At 40.8% G+C, this 21,402-nt stretch overlaps 2 protein-coding genes across 2 annotated transcripts; both read right to left on the bottom strand.

The window, feature by feature from the left end:
* Nucleotides 1–1,474: 1,474 nt before the first annotated feature.
* On the bottom strand, nucleotides 1,475–9,110 carry LOC140722078 (uncharacterized). Its single transcript, XM_073036875.1, has 3 exons — nucleotides 9,023–9,110; nucleotides 2,549–3,398; nucleotides 1,475–1,598 (listed from the first exon to the last, which is right to left on the bottom strand). The coding sequence occupies exons 1-3, from the start codon at nucleotides 9,108–9,110 to the stop codon at nucleotides 1,475–1,477; spliced, it is 1,062 nt and encodes a 353-aa protein (XP_072892976.1).
* Nucleotides 9,111–19,555: 10,445 nt separating this feature from the next.
* Nucleotides 19,556–21,096, bottom strand: LOC140722097 (uncharacterized). The gene has a single exon (XM_073036889.1). The coding sequence runs from the start codon at nucleotides 21,038–21,040 to the stop codon at nucleotides 19,916–19,918; it is 1,125 nt and encodes a 374-aa protein (XP_072892990.1). The 5' UTR covers nucleotides 21,041–21,096; the 3' UTR covers nucleotides 19,556–19,915.
* Between the last annotated feature and the right edge of the window lie 306 nt (nucleotides 21,097–21,402).

Here is a 21,402-nt window from a genome sequence, read left to right as displayed (position 1 = left end):
CAAAGATAGGTGGAGGCATTGGTAGTGCTGAGGAAGTAATCCCATTGCAGCAGGACACAGACAAATTTCAAGAACGGGCAAAAAAGTGGCAGATGGAATACAATACTGGGAAATATACGATAATGCATTTTGGTAAAAGGAACAATAGTGAACTATTATCTGATTGGAGAGAAGGTTCAAACAACAGAAGTACAGAAGGAAATATGAATCCTCGGGCAAGACTCCCAGAAGGTTAATTTACAGGTTGAGCCTATGGTAAAGAAGGCAAATGCAATGCTGGCATTTATTTAAAGTGAAGTAGAATCTATAAGCAAGGAGATGATGCTGGTACTTTATAAGACACAATTTAGGCCGCACTTAGTGTATTTGGGATGCATATCTCAGAAAAGGTGTGTTGTTGTTGGAGAGAGTCCAGAGGTGTTCAAGAAGATGATTCCGGTAATAAAGAGGTTAAGATATGAGAAGCGTTTTCCAGCTTTGGGCCTGTACTCCTGCACTGACCTGTGTTTAATAAATGTGGGGTCGGGGGTGTAAAATCTCAATGAATCCCACCGAATGTGGAAAGGTCTAGATAGTGTGGATGAGGAGAGAACTGTTCGTATGGTGGGGGTAGCCATAACGGAGGGCTCAGCCTCCAAACTGAGGAGTGACCTTGCAGAGTAGTTAAGGAGGATTTTATTTAGTCAAAGAGCAGTGAATCTGTGGAATTCTCTGACACAGACGGCGGTGGGGGACAAGTCTGTGGGTACATTTTAGGCAGAAGCTAATAGTTTGCTGATCAGTCAGGGCATTACAGGATATGCCGAGGAGGCAGGAGCATGGGGTTGAGACAGAACCGGGATCAGCCATGATAGAACGGCGGAGCAGACTCGATAGGGCTGAATGGCCTAATTCAGCTCCTATGTCTGATAGTCTTACACTGCGAGTGTCTGACACAGTGAAGATTGACACGAAATACTTATTACATTCGGCCGCTATTTCTTTACTCTATTACTAACTCGCCAGCATCATCTTCCAGCGGTACAATATCAACTCTTGCCTCTCCTTTACTCTTTATGTATGTGAACAACTTTTGATACTTGATATTATTGGCTCACTTACCTTAATTTTTCATCTTTTCTCTCCAGTGTTTTTTTTTTAGTTGTCTCCTGTTGGTTATGTAAATACTTTCCAATCCTCTCACTTCCCACTGTTTTCTTGCTATATTATATGACCCGGCTTTTGCTCTTATCAAAAACAGGAGAGAATCTGTGGATGCTGGAAGTCCAAGTAACACATACACAAAATGCTGGAGGAACCTACAAGGCCATTAATAATATTACAGGATAAACAAGCAGGAACAACTCCCTCAATAGATAAAACCATTCTCAACACACACGTTCCTCAACCAGTGGCGCACCTCACCACAGGCATTGTTTGTGTCATCAGTCAGACGAACAAAAGATTTTCTCCATCAATCAGCTTCCAAATGTTGCTACTCTGTCATTCGTTGCCACGCCCCGCTACTGATTTCCTTCTCCTCATCGTACTTTCTTACCCCAACCATCGTCCAGAGCCCCAAACTCTGCCCTGTGCAGACCCGCCTCTGGTTTCTCACCCTGCTTCGTTGAACATCCAACAAATGGTTTCCCATTCTGCTTTCAGTCTTTAGAGTATAGTAGTGTTTTCAACAACCCTTCAGAAGCAGGGAAAATGACCCATAATGTGGAAATGAGTCATGACTGAGTAGGTTAACTACCAATGTCATTCTTCCTCAGCCCAGAGATTTGAGGGGTGAAGAACATCTCAGGCAGAACTGCAGTCAGCTCAACTTCTTCAGTCTGCAGAAAATTCAATGGAAACCTCTTCGCCCACACAGTGGTGACTGTTTGGAACCCATCACCACAGAGAGAGCGAGAGGTGAACAACAGGAGAGGATTTAAAAGGACTGTCTTGGAACAGAATCACTGGCAGGGTCCAGCTGGCCTGAGTTGACCCTCTACTATGCACTAGGTGTGTTATAAATTCACTAAGTACCGGAGACAGAGTTTAAAATAGAACTGATTTATTTGTCTCAGATGCAGAATATTAAACTCCAGTCCCATTAAAGTTGAATGTGCAGAAGAAACTCCTCCCATGCCCAGTGACCAGGGTGCAGAACTGGGTGTGGTGAGCAGCAGCAATAATTGCAGAGTTCAGCACCGACAGTCACTCTCGAAATTGCATTCAGCAACGTTGATGGACAAATATCCAGCATGCAGCTCATTGAAACTTTCTCCCCAGTGTGAACCCGGTAGTGTGTCAGAAGGTTTGATTACTGAGTGAATCCTTCCCCACATTCACAGCAGGTGAACAGTCACTGCCCGTGTGAACTCAATGACAGACATTTGGTGGGGATCGCTGAGAGAATCTCTTCTCAAAGTCTGAGCAAGTGAATGGCCTCTACCCAGTGTGAACTTGCTGGTGTCTCTGTAGATGAGATAACTGAGTGAATCCTTTCCCACATTCACTGCAGGTGAACGGCCTCTCCCCAGTGTGAAGTGACTGGTGTGCCAATAGGGTGGATGACCGTGTGAATCCCTTTCCACAGACTGAGCAGGTGAATGGCCTCTCCCCAGTGTGAACTGACTGATGCCTCTGTAGGGTGGATGACTGAGTGAATCTCTTCCCACAGTTTGAGCAAGTGAACGGCCTCTCCCCAGTGTGAAATCGCTGGTGTGCCAGCATATCAGATGACTGAGTGAAACCCTTCCCACAGATTGAGCAGGTGAACGGCCTCTCCCCAGTGTGAACTCGCTGGTGTCTTTGTAGTGTGGCTGACTGACTGAACCCCTTCCCACAGTCTGAGCAGATGAACGGCTTCTCCCCAGTGTGAACTCGTTGGTGACTCTGCAGGTTGGATAACTGAGTGAATCCCTTCCCACAGACTGAGCAGGTGAACAGCCTCTCCCCACTGTGAACTCGCTGGTGTTTTTGTAGATCAGATGACCAAGAGAATCCCTTCCCACAGTCTGAGCAGGTGAATGGCTTCTCCCTGGTGTGAACTCGCTGGTGTGCCAGTAGGTGAGATGACCGAGTGAATCCCTTCCCACATTCACCGCAGGTAAACGGCCTCTCCCCAGTGTGAACAGACTGGTGTGCCAGTAGTTCGGATGACTGAGTGAACCCTTTCCCACATTCTGAGCAGGTGTACGGTCGCTCCCCGGTGTGAACTGACTGGTGTCTCATTAGGTGAGATGACAACATGAATCCCTTCCCACAGTCTGAGCACGTGAACAGCCTCTCCCCAGTGTGAACTCGCTGATGTACCTTCAGTTGGGATGACTGAGTGAATCTCTTCCCAGAGTCTGAGCAGGTGAACGGCCGCTCCCCGGTGTGAACTCGCTGGTGAGCCATTAGGTCAGATGACTGAGTGAATCCTTCTCCACAAATTCAGCAGATGACCTGCCAGAGTGATCTGACTGGTGTGTCCACAGGTGGGATGACCGACTGAATCCCTTCTCACACACGGAACAGGTGAATGGCCTTGCCCAGTGTGAACTTGCTGATGTACCTTCAGTTGAGATGACCGAGTGAATCCATTCCCACTGTCTGAGCAGGTGAACGGTCTCTCCCCTGTGTAAAATGACGGACGTGCCAGTTGGTCAGATGACCGAGTGAATCCCTCCCTACAGTCCGAGCAGGAAGGATGGTTGATTGAATCCCTTGCTCCTTAAATATCTAGACAGAGACAGCACAACTGGTGTGGTGTGTTTGAATTCCCATAGACAAATTCCTTGTCGTTTTCAACCTGTAAAAATATTTAAAAATCCATCAGTGGGTGTAGGACACCATTTCAGATGAGATTACTTGAGTTGCCAAGGTTTGATCTGGAATCACACTGTTACAGTGATGTTCAACCCAAGTTGGACAGAGAAATCATCTTCTGACTGGGCAGAGTGCTGGTATCTGGAATGATACGTTGGTTCATGAAGGCCAATATGTCAAAATCTTTCTTTCTGTCCCTATCGAACTGTGACACCACTTTCAGTGAATTATTGACTTGTATTCCCAGATTCCTTTCTTCTACAGCACTCCTCAGTGCCCGACCAGTCACTGTTTAAGACCTAGTTCCTACCAAAATGCAACACCCCACACTTGTCTCCATTAAATTCCATTTTGCATTTCTTAACCCATTTTTCCAGCTGATCCAGATCGCACTGCAAGTCATGACAGTCCTCCTCGCTGTTCATTACACCACAATTTTGCTGTCATCCAAAAATTTGCTGATCCAGCTAACCATGTTATCATCTAGATTACTGATATAGATAACAAACAACAACAGATCCCTGTGGCAACCACTAGTCACAGGCCTCCAGTCAGAGAGGCAACCATCTGCTACCACACTCTGGTTTCTCCCAAAGACAGTGTCTCATCCAATTTACTATCTCATCTTGAATGCTGAGTGACTGAACCTTCTTGACCAAACTCCCATATGAGACTTTGTCAACTGCCTTGCTAACGTCCATGTAGACAATACCTGCTGCCTTGCCTTCATTAACTTTCCTGATAACTTCCTTGAGAGACTCTATAAGATTGGTTAGACATGACCTACCATGCACAAAGCCATGCTGCCTATCCTTAATCAATCCACATCGATCCAAATACTTATATATCCGGTTCCTGCTCATACATTCCAATAACTTTCCCACTACCACTCAAGCTCACCAACATATAATTTCCTAGTTTATTTTTTGAGCCTTTCTTACACAGCAGAACAACACTGGCTGTCCTCCAGTCCGTCACCTGTCACTAAGGGTGATTTCAATATCTGTGCTTGGGCCCCGAAAATTTCTGCACCTGACCTCCGCAGGGTCCAAGCCCCGTCAGGCCCTGGGGATTTATCCACGCTAATTTGCCTTAAGACAGCGAACACCTCCACCTCTGTAATCTGTACAGGGTACATGAAGTTGATGCTGCTTTGCCTCACTTCTATAGACTCTGTGTCCATCTCCTGTGTAAATACGGATAAATCGTAAACAGCACCAAATTTCTTGGTGTTCACCTGACGGAGAATCTCACCTGGTCCCTTAACACCAGCTCCAAAGCAAAGAAAGCCCAGCAGCGTCTCCACTTTTTGCGAAGGCTCAGGAAAGTCCATCTCCCAACCACCCCCCCACCCCCCATCCTCATCACATTCTATTGGGGCTGTATTGAGAGCATCGGGAGCAGCTGTATAACTGCCTGGTTTGGAAATTGCACCATCTCGGATCGCAAGACCCTGCAGCGGATAGTGGGGTCAGATGAGAAGATCATCAGGGTCTCTCTTCCCGCCATCACGGACATTTACACTACACGCTGCATCCGCAAAGGAAACAGCATTATGAAGGACCCCATGCACCCGTCATACAATCTCTTCTCCCTCCTGCCGTCTGGGAAAAGGCTCCGAAGCATTCGGGCTCTCTTTTGTAATGCCGGTACTGTTTTGTGCACTTTGTGCAGACCAGTGTAAGTCTGTAGTCTAGTGTAGCTTTCTCTGTGTTTTTTATATTACGTAGTTCAGTCTAGTTTTTTGTTCTGTGTCATGTAAACCATGGTCCTGAAAAACGTTGTCTCATTTTTACTGTGCACTGTACCAGCAGTTATGGTCAAAATGACAATAAAAGTGACTTGACTTTAATAACAATAATAGAAATAATAATAATAATAATAATAATAATAATAATAATAGAAATAATCTCCCCATCTATTTTGTCTCCTCATATGGATTACCATTCTGATCTTGCAGAGGATTAATTTTTTCCCTTGCAATCTTTTTGCAGTTAACATATCTGCAGAATCCCTGAGGATTCTCCTTTACCTTGTCTGCTGGGGGAACCTCATGCCTTCTTTTATTTCTTTCATCAGTGTTCACTTGAATTTCCTGTATTTCATAAGTACCCCATTTGTTCCCATCTGCCTGTACCTGGTATGCACCTCCTTTTTATTGATCTGAGAGAGGAAAGCCAAAGGGGTGATAGATCTGCATGGTGGGAGGTGGGGGTAAGGAGGGTTAAACTAAAGTTGTAGGGGGAATGGGAGCCTGAATGGTAGTGGAGAGGTTGTGGAGACAGATGTTGTTCAGTCCTCAGACAAAGTCAGGAATGAAAAAGTTGAGCATGGTGCAGTGAATATGCTGAGCCCTGTATATTTCAATACAAGGAGCAGCGTAGGAAAGGTGGATGGATCAACACCTGGAATCAACACTAGGATCTGGCAACTGTGGATTGGGACAGGCTGCTTTATGGCAAAGGTGTGCTTGGTAAATGAGAGGCCTTCAAAGCGAAATTTTGAAAGTACAGAGCGGGTATGTCAGAATAAAAGGTAAAGATAGAAACTGTTGGGAAACTTGGATTGCAAGAGATATTGAGACCCTGGTAAAGCACAAAATGGAATTGCATAACAGGGATAGGCAGTCAGTTTCTTATGGAGTAGAAGAAATGCAAGAGAACACATAAGAAATAAATCAGGATGGGTAAAAGATGGCATGAGGTTGCTGTCACAGAAAAGGTGAAGGATAATCCTCAGGGATTCTAGTGATCGATTAAGGGCAAAAGGATTGCAAGGCACAAAGTTGGTTCTCTGGAAGACCGGAATGGCAATCCACGTGTGGAACCAAAGCAGATGGGGGAGATCTTAAATCTTAAATATTTTTCCATCTCTGTTTACTCAGGAGATGGACAAAGGGTCTATGGGAGTGTGGAAAACTGGCATTAAAATCGTGGACCCTGTACAGATTAAAGAAGAGTAGTTACTTCACTGTTCAAAATAGAAGATAGAAATCTACAGCATATTCTAGGCCATTCAGCCTAAAATGTTGTCCCAACCATGTAACCTACTCTAGTAACTGCCTAGAATTTCCCTAGCACACAGCCCTCTATTTTTCTAAGCTCCATGTACCTATCTAAGAGGCTGTTAAAATACCCCATTGTATCTGTCTGGACCACCACTGCTGGCAGTGCATTCCACGCACGCACCACTCTCTGTGTAAAAATCTTACCCCTGACATCCCTCAGTATCTATTTCCAAGCACCTTAAAACTATGCCCCCTCATGTTAACCATTTCAACCCTGGGAAAAAAACCTCTGGCCACCCACACGCTCAAGACCCTTCATCATTTTATGCACCTAAAAATGTCTCTAAATATAAACAAGGAAATTATCCATTGCACAATCTACTTTCCACGATTCAGTACATTTACACAGACAGGTGTGTAAAAAGGGCCCAAAGAATATCAAGGACAAACAGGCCCAATTCACCACAACCACAAACTGTTCCTGCTGCTACCATCCAGGAAACAGTACCACAACAAAAGAAGCAACAGGCTCTGGGACATCATCTTCTACCAGGCCATCAGACTGATTAATTCATGCTGATACAATTGCATTTCGATGTTATATTGACTGTCCTATGTGCAAACTATCTATATAAGTTACTATAAATTACACATTGCACATTTACATGGAGATGTAACGTAAAGATTTCTACTCCTCATGTTTATGAAGTATGTATTTAATAAAGTCAATTCAATTCACCCTCTCCACTATCTGTTCTGTCATTCTGGCTCCCATTCCCCCTACAACTTATTTTAACCACATCACCCCCCCCCCCCCCGTTCACTACCACTAGCAAGCCTTACCACTAGGATATTCGTCCCCTCTTGTTCTGTTCCACTAACTAACGAATCCCCTATCAGCCTTTTGACCTTCCTCTGCCAGGTAATTCCCCCCAACAGTTTCTAAAGTGATCCACCTGTTGTTGTGGGGAATGGCCACTAGAGTACTCTGCGATGGCTATTTAACCTCATTCCCCTTCCTGATTCTCACCCAGTTTCCTATGTCCGGCACCTTGGGTGTAACTCACCTCTCTTCATGTCATATATATCACCCCCTCCAACTGCTGGATGATCTGCAATTCACTCATTTCAAGTTGCAGCTCATTGAAGTGCAGGGTTACAAACTGCAGCTGGATGCACATCTTGTAGGTGAGGGCATCAGGGACACTGGAGGTCTCCCCTCCTTCCCTCCAATACCTCTCTAATTTGTAATAATCTCCCCTATAATTTGTAATAACCAGTGTGAAGATAAATCTTGTACTGTGTATTTTTTACCCAGTGACAAGATGTGCACAGTGAATTTTATATAGAGAGGTATTCATTTTCACAGCTAGCAAATCACTGTCAATAGGAACTTTGATCTCCTCTGGGTTTGATTGAGTTCAACTGCACTCTCACACAACCTATGTAGCTGGCCTGTAACAGGAAATGGAGGATATTCTCACCAAAGTTTTTGCACATTGTCCATATGTGGTTTGCTTGCTAAATTATGCTTTAAAAAGTCAGATTTCCAAATATCACTCCACTTCTTCCCACTTGCAAATTCTCCAGCAACTCTTGCATCACCAAAATGCAAACAGGCATCCCCAATTTCTGTATTCTACATAAATATTTCCTCTGAACTCTCCCCCAATGACTGACGGTGGTGAACTCAGTGATGGTAATACCAATGTATATGAAGGGAAGGGCAGTAGTCTGTCTCATTGGAGTCTGGCACATTTGTGATGTGAAAGCTGCTTGTTACCCAGGACAAAGGTGTTTGATATCATTACGTACCCAGAGAGAATGGGACAAAACATGTTCTCACCGGTAGAAAAGTCCGGAGCAAGAGGAGGTGGAGGAAGCAACACACACAAAATACTGGAGGAGCTCAGCAGGCCAGGCAGCATTTACGGAAAAGAGTACTAATGCCGATTTTCTCAACTGCTGATGTAAAAGATTTTGTTCCCTTTCTCCGAGTTCCTAATCCTTGTATTTGGATAGCTGGAGCTCAGCTCTGTCTGAGAGATCCATCGGTTCCCATTCCCTCATCAGCCGGAAGCTCCCCGGGGTCCGTGTACGGATCGTGGGGCTGAGAGAGAGGGAAGAGGGCAGGACTGTCCCGGGATTGCTGGCCACGGTGTCCAAAATTCAGAGGAATTATCCCGAAGTCGCTGTTTAAGATAAAAAAAAATGGAGAATCGCTCTTACCTGCAACCGCCATTTTCAAGGCCCTCTGTGTACTGCGCGCATGCGTGAAACTCAGGGGCGGCCTCAGCCTGACGCCTGCGCATTTCATCGGCGCTTCAGCGCCGGCGAAATTCCTAACGCATGGCCCTATGGGTAATCACGGTGCCATTGAACAATTCTGCAAGCACTGGTTCAATGTCCATACCTCATTCTTTTCGTGTGTATAGAAAAATCTGCAGCTGTTTTAACGCAGAAAGCGGCTCCCATAAGCAATATACTCAATATCAACGTGTACCTAATGCCAAAGTAAAATGCAGATATAAAACACAGGAGATTCTGCAGTTGCTGGGAATACAGAGACCCACACATACACAAAACGCTGGAGGAACTCTGTAGTTCAGGCAGCAACTAAGCAGCGGAGTAAACAGTCTAGGCATGCGGAAGGGGCTTGGTCTAAAAGTTGTCTATTTATTCCTCTCCACAATTGCTGCCTGACTGTTGATTTCCACCAGTATTTTACAGAAATTAACCAGCTTTTTTTTCGATCAACCAGTTTCCAAATGCTTCTAATCTTTCTTTTGTAGCTACATCCTGCTGGTCTGATTCCTCCTCCTCATAAACTCTAGACCCCATCTCTCTCTGGAGCCCCAAAGCCCTGACTCAGTCTGGCAACTCTTTGGTTTCTGACTCTGCACCATCGAAGATTCACTCACTAGTCTGCTGTCAGACTTTAGAGGTGCATTTTGTTGCGAGACCGCAGGTTCGTTTACTGTGAGTGTCGCTTTAAGTGCCTGAGTGAGGCGGGACTGTGACGTCAGACACAAAGGACGGAGGGGAGGGGTAGGGAGAGAGGGGAGGGGAGGGGGAGAGAGGGAATGGGAAGGGAGGGGGAGAGAGGGAATGGGAGGGGAGGGGGAGAGAGGGAATGGGAGGGGAGGGGGAGAGAGGGAATGGGAGGGGAGGGGGAGGGAGGGAGGTCTGTGTCTGACCCCGGGAGTGTGAGATGGGATGGTGTGAAGGGAGCTACACTCTGTGTCCGTCCACGGGAGTGTGTGATCGGATGGTGTGCAGGGAGCTACACACTGTGTCGGACCCCAAGAGTATCTGATGGGATAGCGTGGAGGGAGCTTCACTCCGTATCTGACGCCGATATTTCATCCCCCATCCCTCTCGTACTTGGGACCTCAGTGTACTCACGGTTGATATTAACCGTTTGCAGGGTGGAATCTCGTCGATTTTAACTGTCAACGGGGGGCAGGAGAGGGTCATTTAGCAAGTAAGGGGGTTGGGTTGAAATGAGATCCTGGGCATCCGACCTCCCTCAGCCTGGAGCTGAGACGCTACTGTGTCAGTGTGAGGAGCTCCGACCCACTGTTGCAGTGCACAGGGTGCGGGGGGCAGCAGAAACCTCAAATAAAACTCGAGTCTGACACCAGGGCAGGAAGTTACAGCGGTTTATTGATTTCATCATGACAAATGTAAATTAAACAATGTGTGAGTTGCTGACGTGCGGGAATAAATAAGCTGCTCCCGACTCTCTCACAGTCACACACAATTAACTGACCGGAGACAACGAGTGACAGTTTGAATAATCAGTCCCGTTTCTCACCGTCACTCTGCATCGGGGAACCGATGATTATAAAATCACACTTCAGGGCCGTGTCCGTGATCGCTGCAGATCCAGGGTCACTGCCGAGGGATTTGTCCATTTAACATCATTATATCGGCCAAACGCCGAATGCACCGTCCTCAGCAAAGGGAGCAAAAGGATTCTCTCCGGAAAAATGCAAACTCCGGGACACTGGTGTCCCAGACTGAGGTACGCCCTGCACCCCGCACCCCACCTCCGGGCTCTTCGCGTCCGTGTAATTCCCCGAGGTCCCACGTGGGGGAAGTCTCGAACCTGCACATCAGGTAAATGCAGCACCCCTGGACAGGAGGCGGAAATGCTGGCTACTGGATTGGAGAATGTATTGCCTCAAATTATCTCGGTCGATCAGACCAGATTTATTAAAAACCGCTATTTGTCCTTTAATATTAGGAGATTGATGAATATTGTTTATACTCCCTCATCTAGAATTCCAGAATGAGTCATCTCATTGGATGCCGAGAAAGCATTCGATAGAGTTGAACGGCCATACTTAATTACCACGCTTGAGAAATTTAATTTTAGTTGGTAATTTATATCTTGGGTTAAATTGATATATTATGCCCCTATGGCTTCGGTACTTACCAATAATATAAGATTTTGTTTTCGGTTATTTGGCGGCACTAGGCAAGGTTATCCTCTTAGCCCATTGCTATTTGACATGGCCCTGGAATCATTAGCTATTGCTATTCGTGACTCTCCTTCCATATTTGGCATTTCTCGCGGGAATGTGGTACACAAGTTATCATTATATGCAGATGATTTGTTATTAAATATTTCGAATCCTGACAAATCCAATCCTGCTTTTATATCCTGCTCGCTCAGTTTAGTAACTTTTCTGGTTACAAACTGAATCTTAATAAGAGTGAACTTTTCCCTTTAAATTTGTCAGTTCCAATCTATAGACATTTACCATTTAGATTAGTTACGGATTATTTTACTTATCTAGGTGTTAAAATAACTAAAAAAAACATAAGGATTTATTTAATGTTAATCTTTTACCTTTAATTGATCAGGTCAAACAATTGTTTACTAGATGGTCCTTATTGTCTATGTCATTGATTGGCCAAATTAATGCTATAAAAATGATTATTTTACCTAAAATTTTATATATTTTCCCAGCAGTACCAATCATTACTCTTAAATCCTTTTTTGATACTATTGACTCTAAAATTTCATTTTAAAAATGGCAGAATAAAATTCCTAGGCTAAGTAAAAAATATTTGTAGAAATCCAAAAAGAATGGTGGCTTGGCAGTGCCAAATTTAAGGTTTTATTACTGGGCAATTACTATTCGATATTTAATATTTTGGATGTAAGAAGTGGATTTGAATGTTAGTCTTCATTGGGTTAATCTTGAACACAATTCGGCACAAGGATTTTCATTGGCTTCCATCTTAGGGAGCTCACTTCACTTGGTTCTCTCTAAATTGAATAAACAAATGGTTAACCCTACAATTAAACATACATTATGAATATGGTTTCAATTTCGTAAATTCCTTGGCTTGAATGAATTTATTTTATCAAATCCTATTATATCTAATTTTTTCTTTTAACCCTCTGTCATGGATCAAACCTTTATGGCTTGGAAAATGAAGGGTATAATATGTGTTTGTGATTTAATTTTGGATAACTGTTTCATGTCTTTTGAACAGTTGTCTATTAAATATAATTTTCCCAAATGCAATATGTTTTAGATCCTTACAGATCAGACATTTTTTAAATACGATGTTACCGACCTTTCCGCTTTCATATCCAACTGTTATGGAAAAAAAAGGCTTAAATCCTTATCAAAAGGGTTTAATAGCAATCATTTATGGTATGATTATGAATATACAGCCAGATATATCTGAGAAATTAAAAATGAATGGGAGAAGGAACGTCAACTCTCCGTACCTATAAAGAAATGGGGAAAAAAACGTTACAATTACTTAATTGTACTTTTATTTGTGCCAAACATACGTTGATTCAATTTAAAGTGGTACACAGGGTACATATATCTGAGAATAAGTTAGCCCAATTTTATTCTTATATAAATCCGATCTGTGATAGATGTCGTTCTGAGGAAGCTTCTCTAACTCGTATGTTTTGGTCTTGCTCTCTATTGGAACAATTATGAAAAAATATTGTTGATATATTCTCTACAATTTCACACATAGGTTTACAACCTCATCCTATTACTGCAATTTTTTGGATTGATTTGTCCTCTGCAGCTTGGCGGGTGATTGCATTTGCTATCTTAATGGCTAGAAGATCTATTCTATTGAACGGGAAAGAGACAAATCCTCCAACTACAGCTCAGTGGTTTTCCCAAACAATATCTTGTTTAAATTTAGAAAAAATTAGAAGTGGTACATTTGACCCCTCCGTTAAATTTGAAGAAACTTGGAGGCCTTTTATTCAACACTTCCATAGAATGTAATTTGACTTCTTCTGATTCCTTTACTTTATCCATTGATTTGAGTAGAGGAGCGGAGTTGACGACATTCATGATTTTATTTGACATAATTGAATAGCCCAGCTTTGTTTAGTTTAGTTTCAGTTTGGTTTAGTTTAGTTTTTGTTTGATTTCAATTTGATTTCTTTTCCCTTTTTTTTCTATTTTGGTTATATTAGGGGTTTGGGAGGTCAATTATATTGGTGCTATTTATAGTTTTTTTTTCATATGTTAATTGCCAACAATGTAATCCCACTCCCTTTGTACTACTAAGAACATTATGAATTGCTTTTGAAAAACTTAATAAAAAGATTGAAAAAGAAGGAAAACTAAACAAGCTGCAAGTCAGACTGATTCGCCTTATATCTATCACTCTCTCTTAAAATGACAGTCCAATGCAAACAAAACCTAGGGATTCATAACAATGGCTACTCCCCAGTGTGAACTGACTGGTGTGCCAGTAGTTGGGATGACTGAGTGAATCCTTTCCCACATTCTGAGCAGGTGAACGGCCTCTCCCCAGTGTGAACTCGCTGATGTCTCTGTAGGTTGGATGACTGAGTGAATCCGTTCCCACAGACTGAGCAGGTGAACGGCCTCTCCCCAGTGTGAACTCGCTGATGACTCTGTAGCTTCGATAACTGAGTGAATCCCATCCCACATTCGGAGCAGGTGAACGGCTTCTCCCCAGTGTGAACTCGCTGATGTCTCTGTAGGCTGGTTGAATCAATGAATCTCTTCCCACAGACTGAGCAGGTGAACGGCTTCTCTCCAGTGTGTACTCGCTGATGACTCTGTAGGTTGGATAACTGAGTGAATCTCTTTCTTTCTTTTTAAATCTTTTTATTAATTTTAAGAAAAACATAAGTGAAATATGAATACAAAACGTTGAGAGTACATAATTAATAGTTTAAATAGACAATCAGATATGTAATAATCAATACATAAAGCCTCCCAAACTCATAGTATTAATGTAAAAGAATCGAAAAAGAGAAAAAAAACCCAAAAAACTATAAGAAAACTTTTTAAAAAACTAACCAACATGGGCAATTGCATAATGTTAAATACATACAGTAGTGCCGATAACTCCGAACCTCCATCCAAATAATTAAGGATAATAACAGTAAGGTTTAGGATCAGACCATTTAACTCATATGAAAATGGTCTCCAAGTTTCCTCAAATTTAACTGAAGAATCAAAAACCACACTTCTAATTTTTTTCTAAACTCAGACAAGAAATAGTTTGAGAAAACCACTGAAATACAGTTGGAGGGTTAATTTCTTTCCAATTCAGTAAAATAGATCTTCTAGCCATTAATGTAACAAATGCAATCAATCGTTGAGATGAAGCGGATAGACAATTATTATCTATCATTGGTAAACCAAAAATTGCAGTAAAAGGATGCGGTTGGAAATTGATATTTAAAACTCTTGAAATAATATTAAAAATATCTTTCCAATAATTTTGTAAACAAGGACAAGACCAAAACATATGAGTCAATGAAGCAACATCATAATGACATCTGTCACAAGTTGAATTAACATAAGAATAAAATCGAGCAAGTTTATCTTTAGACATGTGAGCTCTATGTACAACCTTAAATTGTATTAGGGCATGTTTAGCACAAATAGAGGACGAATTTACCAATGATAAAAAATTTTGCCATTGCTCAGTAGATATAGGACAATGCAATTCTTCTTGCCATTCCTTCTTAATTTTTTCTGATACATCTGGCTGTACACTCATAATCATATTATAAATGAAAGCTACTAAACCCTTTTGACAAGGATTGAGGGCTAAAATTCTTTCTGTAATGTCCAATGGACATTCTTTCGAAAAAGACTTTAATTCATTATACAGAAAATTTCTGACTTGCAAATATCTAAAAAAATGGGTTTTAGGTAAATTATATTTATTAGATAGCTGTTCAAAGGACATAATGTTATCATCCAAAAACAGATCACGAAAACATGTTATACCTTTTGTTTTCCATAATAGAAAAGCTTGATCTATAGATGAAAGCCGAAAGAAGTAGTTAGATATTATAGGACATGAGAGCATAAACTTATTCAAGCCAAAAAATTTACGAAATTGAAACCAAATTCGTAATGTATACTTGACTATGGGATTAGTTATCTGTTTATTCATTTTAAATAACGAAAAAGGAAGTGAAGATCCTAAGATTGAGATCAATGAAAAATCTTGCACAGATTTACATTCCAAATTTACCCATTGTGGGCAAGCAGCTGTAGTCGATTCTTGTGTCCAGAATATTAAATACCGTATGTTAACTGCCCAATAGTAAAATCTTAAGTTTGGTAGAGCCAAGCCGCCCTCCTTCTTAGGCTTCTGTAAATATTTTTTGCCTAGTCTAGGATTTTTGTTCTGCCACAAATAAGAAGATATTTTAGAGTCAACCATATCAAAAAAAAAAGATTTAGGAATAAAAATTGGTAATGCTTGAAATAAATATAAAAATTTAGGTAGTATCATCATCTTAATGGCATTAACTCTGCCTACCAACGACAAAGATAATGGAGACCACCTATTAGCAAGTTGCTTAATTTGATCGATTAAAGGTAGAAAATTAATTTTAAATAAATCTTTATGTTTTTTTAGTAATTTTAATACCTAAATAAGTAAAATAATCTGTAACAATTCTATATGGTACATGATTATAAATTGGAACTTGCATATTATTGGAAATAGTTCACTCTTATTAAAATTCAATTTATAACCAGAAAAGTTACTAAATTGAGCGAGCAAAGAAGAAATAGCAGGAATAGATCTTTCAGGGTCAGATATATATAATAACAAGTCATCCGCATATAATGATACCTTATACGTCGTCTCCCCATGGGTAATACTGAAAATATTGGGTGATTCACGAATAGCTATAGCCAAGGGTTCTAAAGCAATGTCAAATAATAAAGGACTTAAAGGACAACCTTGCCTTGTACCACGAAATAGCTGAAAAAAAGGTGATCTTTGATTATTGGTAAAAACCGAAGCTAGGGGTTTATGGTATATTAATTTAATCCATGATATAAATTTTGAACTAAAATTAAAATGTTGCATTGTATTAAATAAATATGGCCATTCGACTCTATCAAATGCTTTTTCGGCATCTAAAGAAATGACACATTCTGGTATTTTAGATGAAGAGGTATAAATAATATTAATTAATTTTCTAATGTTAAAAGATGAATAGCGATTTTTAATAAATCCAGTCTGATCTTCAGAAATAATTTGAGGTAATATATTTTCTAATCTAATAGCCAAAATTTTACTAAAAATCTTAAAATCTGTATTCAACAAGGATATAGGCCGATAGGATGTGCATTCAGTAGGGTCTTTATCTTTTTTAAGAATTAAAGAAATAGAAGCTTCATAAAAAGATTGTGGTAGTTTACCTATACTTAATGCATCTTTAAAAATTTTACAAAGCCAAGGAGAAAGTATGGAAGAAAAAGATTTAAAAAATTCTGTACAAAAACCATCTGGACCAGAAGCTTTACAAGAATTCATTGAAAAAATAGCCTTTTCTATTTCAGACTCCGTAATAGGTGTATCCAAAAATACACTATCCTCAACAGTTACTTTTGGAATATTCAATTTCCTTAAAAATTCATTTATTATAGAAGAGTCCTTAGTACATTTTGATTGATATAATTATAAAAATCTTGAAAGGCTTTATTTATCTCTTTGTGATCGATCGTCAAAGTACCATCTTGTTTACGAATCCTAGTAATCTGTCATTTATCTGAAACAATTTTCAATTGATTAGCTAGTAATTTACCAAACTTATCTCCATATATATAGAATTGGGCTTTTGATTTAATTAACTGACTTTCAATCGAGGAGGATAATAGTAAGCTATGCTCCATTTGAAGTTCCACTCTTTCTTTATAAAGTTCTTTGCTAGGGGGTCATTGAATAAATCTTGTCAATTGCTTTAATTTTATCAACTAGTATTAATATTTTAGAATTAGTTTGTTTTCTAACTCCAGCAGAATATGAAATAATCTGTCCACGAATATATACTTTAAAAGTATCCCACAAAGTTCCACTAGAGATCTCTGCTGTAAAATTTGTTGAGAAAAACAAATCAATTTGCTGTTTAATAAAGTTGACAAATTCAGGATCCTGCAATAAAACAGGATTAAACCTCCAACCTTTAGTATTAATATATGAATCCGTCATCTTAATAGATAACTTCAAAGGTGCATGATCAGATATGGTAATAGAGTCATATTTACAATCCATAACATCTGTTAAGTAAATGGTGATCAATGAAAAAGTAATCAATTCTTGACTAATTATGGTAAACATGGGAAAAGTATGAAAACTCTGTCGTTAGGGTGTAAAAAGCGCCAAATTTCACAAATAGCTGAATCAATCATAAAAGAGTTAATAAGAGAAGCCGATTTATTCGGAAGAGTTTGGGTGGGCTTGGATCTATCCATCAAAGGGTTTAAACAACAGTTAAAAGCCCCACCCATTATTAATCTATATTGATTCAAATTAGGAAAGGATGTAAATAAACATTTAAAAAATTCAGGACAATCAGTATTTGGAGCATAAACATTAACTAAAACAACCTTTTGATTAAAAAGTAGACCAGTAATAAGCAAAAATCTACCTTGCGGATCTGAAATTGTTTCATGATGTATAAAAGAAGTTGATGAATCTATAAAAATAGAAACACCTCTCACTTTGGCTTGCGAATTTGAGTGATACTGTTGGCCCTTCCAAAACCTAAACAACCGTTGACTATCCACCTTCCTTACATGAGTCTCTTGTACAAAAATAACATTAGCATTCATTCTATGGAATACTTTGAATGTTTTTTTCCGTTTGATCTGATGATTTAAACCATTAGTATTCCAAGAAACAAAGTTAATAGTCCTATCCATATTGACAATACTTATTACAATTAACACATAAGTTTGAAAAAAAAGTGAACTCATGAACCCGGAAGAAGGAAGTAAGTTCAAGGAGAAACCAGAAGTCACGGCACTGCGACCATTTTTGTAGTTTCATATAAGCCCATGAAATAAAACTAAGCAGAAAGCAAGCAAAAAAAAAGAAGAAAGAAAAATCCCCCTCCCTCCACCCTCAAAACCCCAGGAAAAAAAGCCAAAAAGAGGCAAGCAAGCAATCTAATACTAAAATTACCCCCGTGTCTCAAGACGGCAACTCAGACGCAACAAAGTTTTAAAAAAAATACAAACACCCCACGTTATAAGAGAGGGTTGGTATAACAAAAGTTAAAATATAAAATTAGTATTATAAATGTATATAAACAAAAGGGTTAAAAAAGAATTAAAACGATAAAACCCATAGATGACTAATACTGGATTGGTATTTTAAATGAAAGTTTAAAAATTTCAAACACATCTAAACAGATATGACGCTCCAAGCACTGAAGTCTGCCGGGAAGAAGAAACGACATTTTATTTTTTTAAAAAATCTTAATATTTAAATGTTAAGAGTATAAAAAAGCGTATATCAGCTTAAAAAGAAAAGCAAAAAGGAGAAAAAAAACCCTAATAAGTTATTTTCAACGCTAATAGATTAATAATATGGAAAAATAATAAAGTCCAAATGAACCGAGCAAAAAAGAGCTTTAACCGTATATAAGAAATACATGTAAGCCATACCCCCAAAAAAACCCAAACATCATTCTGTAACAGATCCAAATCTATAGGCTAAATTACATTAGTCAGCCCGATAGAATGTCATTGTTCCAGGAAATTTTGAGTATCCGCTGGAGATTTAAACAGCCGAAAAGTTCCGTCATCAAGAGTGACTTTCAAGTGTGCTGGAAATAACAGCGCTTGCTTGCAGCCTTTCTGGTGAAATTTCGACATAACCGATCTAAAAGCCATTCTCGCCCTTAAGATTTCAGGGCTATAATCTTCCAGAATGCGAAATTTGAACTCTTGATAGCTGATCATCCCTTTTTTTCGAGCCACCCGAATCAAACGTTCTTTGGTATGAGCGTAATGGATCTGAAGAATTACATGTCGTGGTTTCAAACTTGAATACGACCGAAAATGGGAGATACGGTGTGCCCCATCGATTACCGGGGGAGAGTCCAGTACCTCTGGACCCAAGACATCCATTAGAAATTTAGAGAAAAAATGGTAAGATCACTGCTCTCAAATTTTTCCAGAATCCCAATTAATCGAAGATTTTGTCTTTGAGAGCGATTTTCCAAATCAATAATTTTAACTTTATAACGATCCATCTGTTGAGAAGTCGAAGTTTGCTCTTCTTGTATTTTTTCAATTATACGATCTTTCTTGCAAGCGGCTTCTTCAAGAGCCAAAATACTTGCTTGTTGTTTTTGTGATTCCAGTGAAAATGTCTGGAGCTTTTCTTCAACTAGTTTCAAATGCTCATCAAACCGAAAAAACTTTACGGTTATTTTTCTCTCCAGTTCTTCAAATTTGTCTTCTATAAGCTTCACAATTGATTCTAAAGTTATCGGTTCTTTCGTCTGTTTCCATTCTTTTGCTCTAGACATTTCAGCAAGTTGAGAATAATTCAAATAGTTAAAAAGAAAAATTCTGTATGTTTAGACCCCTTTAGAATAAGTATAAAAAGATCCTTTAAGGGGTGTTTGTAGGTTAAAAAGATGTAAAAGGTTTGGAGCAAAGCCTAGAAGCGGTTTACTCCATGAGCGCCATCTTCAGACCTCTGAGTGAATCTCTTACCACATTCTGAGCAGGTGAATGGCTTCTCCCCAGTGTGAACTCGCAGGTGTTCAAGTAGGTGGGATGACCGAGTGAATCCCTTCCCACATTCTGAGCAGCTGAACGGCTACTCCCCAGTGTGAACTCGCAGGTGTTCAAGTAGGTGGGATAACTGAGTGAATCGATTCCCACATTCTGAGCAGGTGAACGGCTTCTCCCCAGTGTGAACTCGCTGATGATTTTGTAGGTTGGATAACTGAGTGAATCCCTTCCCACAGACTGAGCAGGTGAATGGCTTCTCCCCAGTGTGAACTCGCTGATGACTCTGTAGGTTGGATAACTGAGTGAATCCCTTCCCACAGACTGAGCAGGTGAATGGCTTCTCCCCAGTGTGAACTCGCTGATGACTCTGTAGGTTGGATAACTGAGTGAATCCCTTCCCACAGACTGAGCAGGTGAATGGCCTCTCCCCAGTGTGAAGTCGCTGATGACTCTGTAGGGTGGATGAATGAGTGAATCTCTTCCCGCAGTCTGAGCAGGTGAACGGCTTTTCCCCAGTGTGAACTCGCTGATGATTTTGTTGGTTGGATAAATGAGTGAATCCCTTCCCACAGACTGAGCAGGTGAACGGCTTCTCCCCAGTGTGAAATTGCCGATGCCTCTGTAGGTTGGATGAATCAGTGAATCTCTTCCCACAGTCTAAGCAGGTGAACGGCTTCTCCCCAGTGTGAACTCGCTGATGACTCTGTAGGTGGGATGACTGAGTGAATCCTTTCCCACATTCTGAGCAGGTGAACGGCTTCTCCCCAGTGTGAACCCGCTGATGTCTCTGTAGGGTGGATAACTGAGTGAATCCTTTCCCACATTCTGAGCAGGTGAATGGCCTCTCCCCAGTGTGAACTCGCAGGTGTTCAAGTAGTTGGAATGACCGAGTGAATCGTTTCCCACATTCTGAGCAGGTGAACGGCTTCTCCCCAGTGTGAACTCTCTGATGACTCTGTAGGGTGGATGACTGAGTGAATCCCTTCCCACATTCTGAGCAGATGAACGGCTTCTCCCCAGTGTGAACTCGCTGATGTACCAGTAGGTTGGATGACTGAGTGAATCTCTTCCCACATTCTGAGCAGGTGAATTGCTTCTCCCCAGTGTGAACTAGCTGGTGTTTCCATAGGGTGGAAGAGTGAGTGAATCTCTTCTCACAGACTGAGCAGGTGTACGGCCGCTCCCCGGTGTGAACTGGCTGGTGAGCCATTAGGTCAGATGACTGAGTGAATCCTTTCCCTGAAATTCAACAGATGAACAACCTCTGCTCGGTGTGGTGTGAACTGACGGCGTGTCCGCAGGTAGGAAGACCAATTGAATCCTTTCTCACAAACAGAAAAAGTGAATGGCCTTGCCCAGTGTGAACTTGCTGATGTACCTTCAGTTGAGATGACCGAGTGAATATATTTCCACTGTCTGAGCAGGTAAATGGCCTTTCTCCTGTGTAAAATGACAGGCTTGCTATTCGGTCAGATGACCGAGTGAATCCCTCCCCACAGTCTGAGCAGGAAGGATGATCGAGTGAAGAGGAGATGTCACTTGGAAGTAGGTAGGTAGCTTGCTCCACTTCTT

The sequence above is a fragment of the Hemitrygon akajei genome, unplaced genomic scaffold (genome assembly GCF_048418815.1).
Source record: "Hemitrygon akajei unplaced genomic scaffold, sHemAka1.3 Scf000069, whole genome shotgun sequence".
NCBI lineage: Eukaryota > Metazoa > Chordata > Chondrichthyes > Myliobatiformes > Dasyatidae > Hemitrygon > Hemitrygon akajei.
This window is presented reverse-complemented; position numbering and strand designations above follow the sequence as displayed.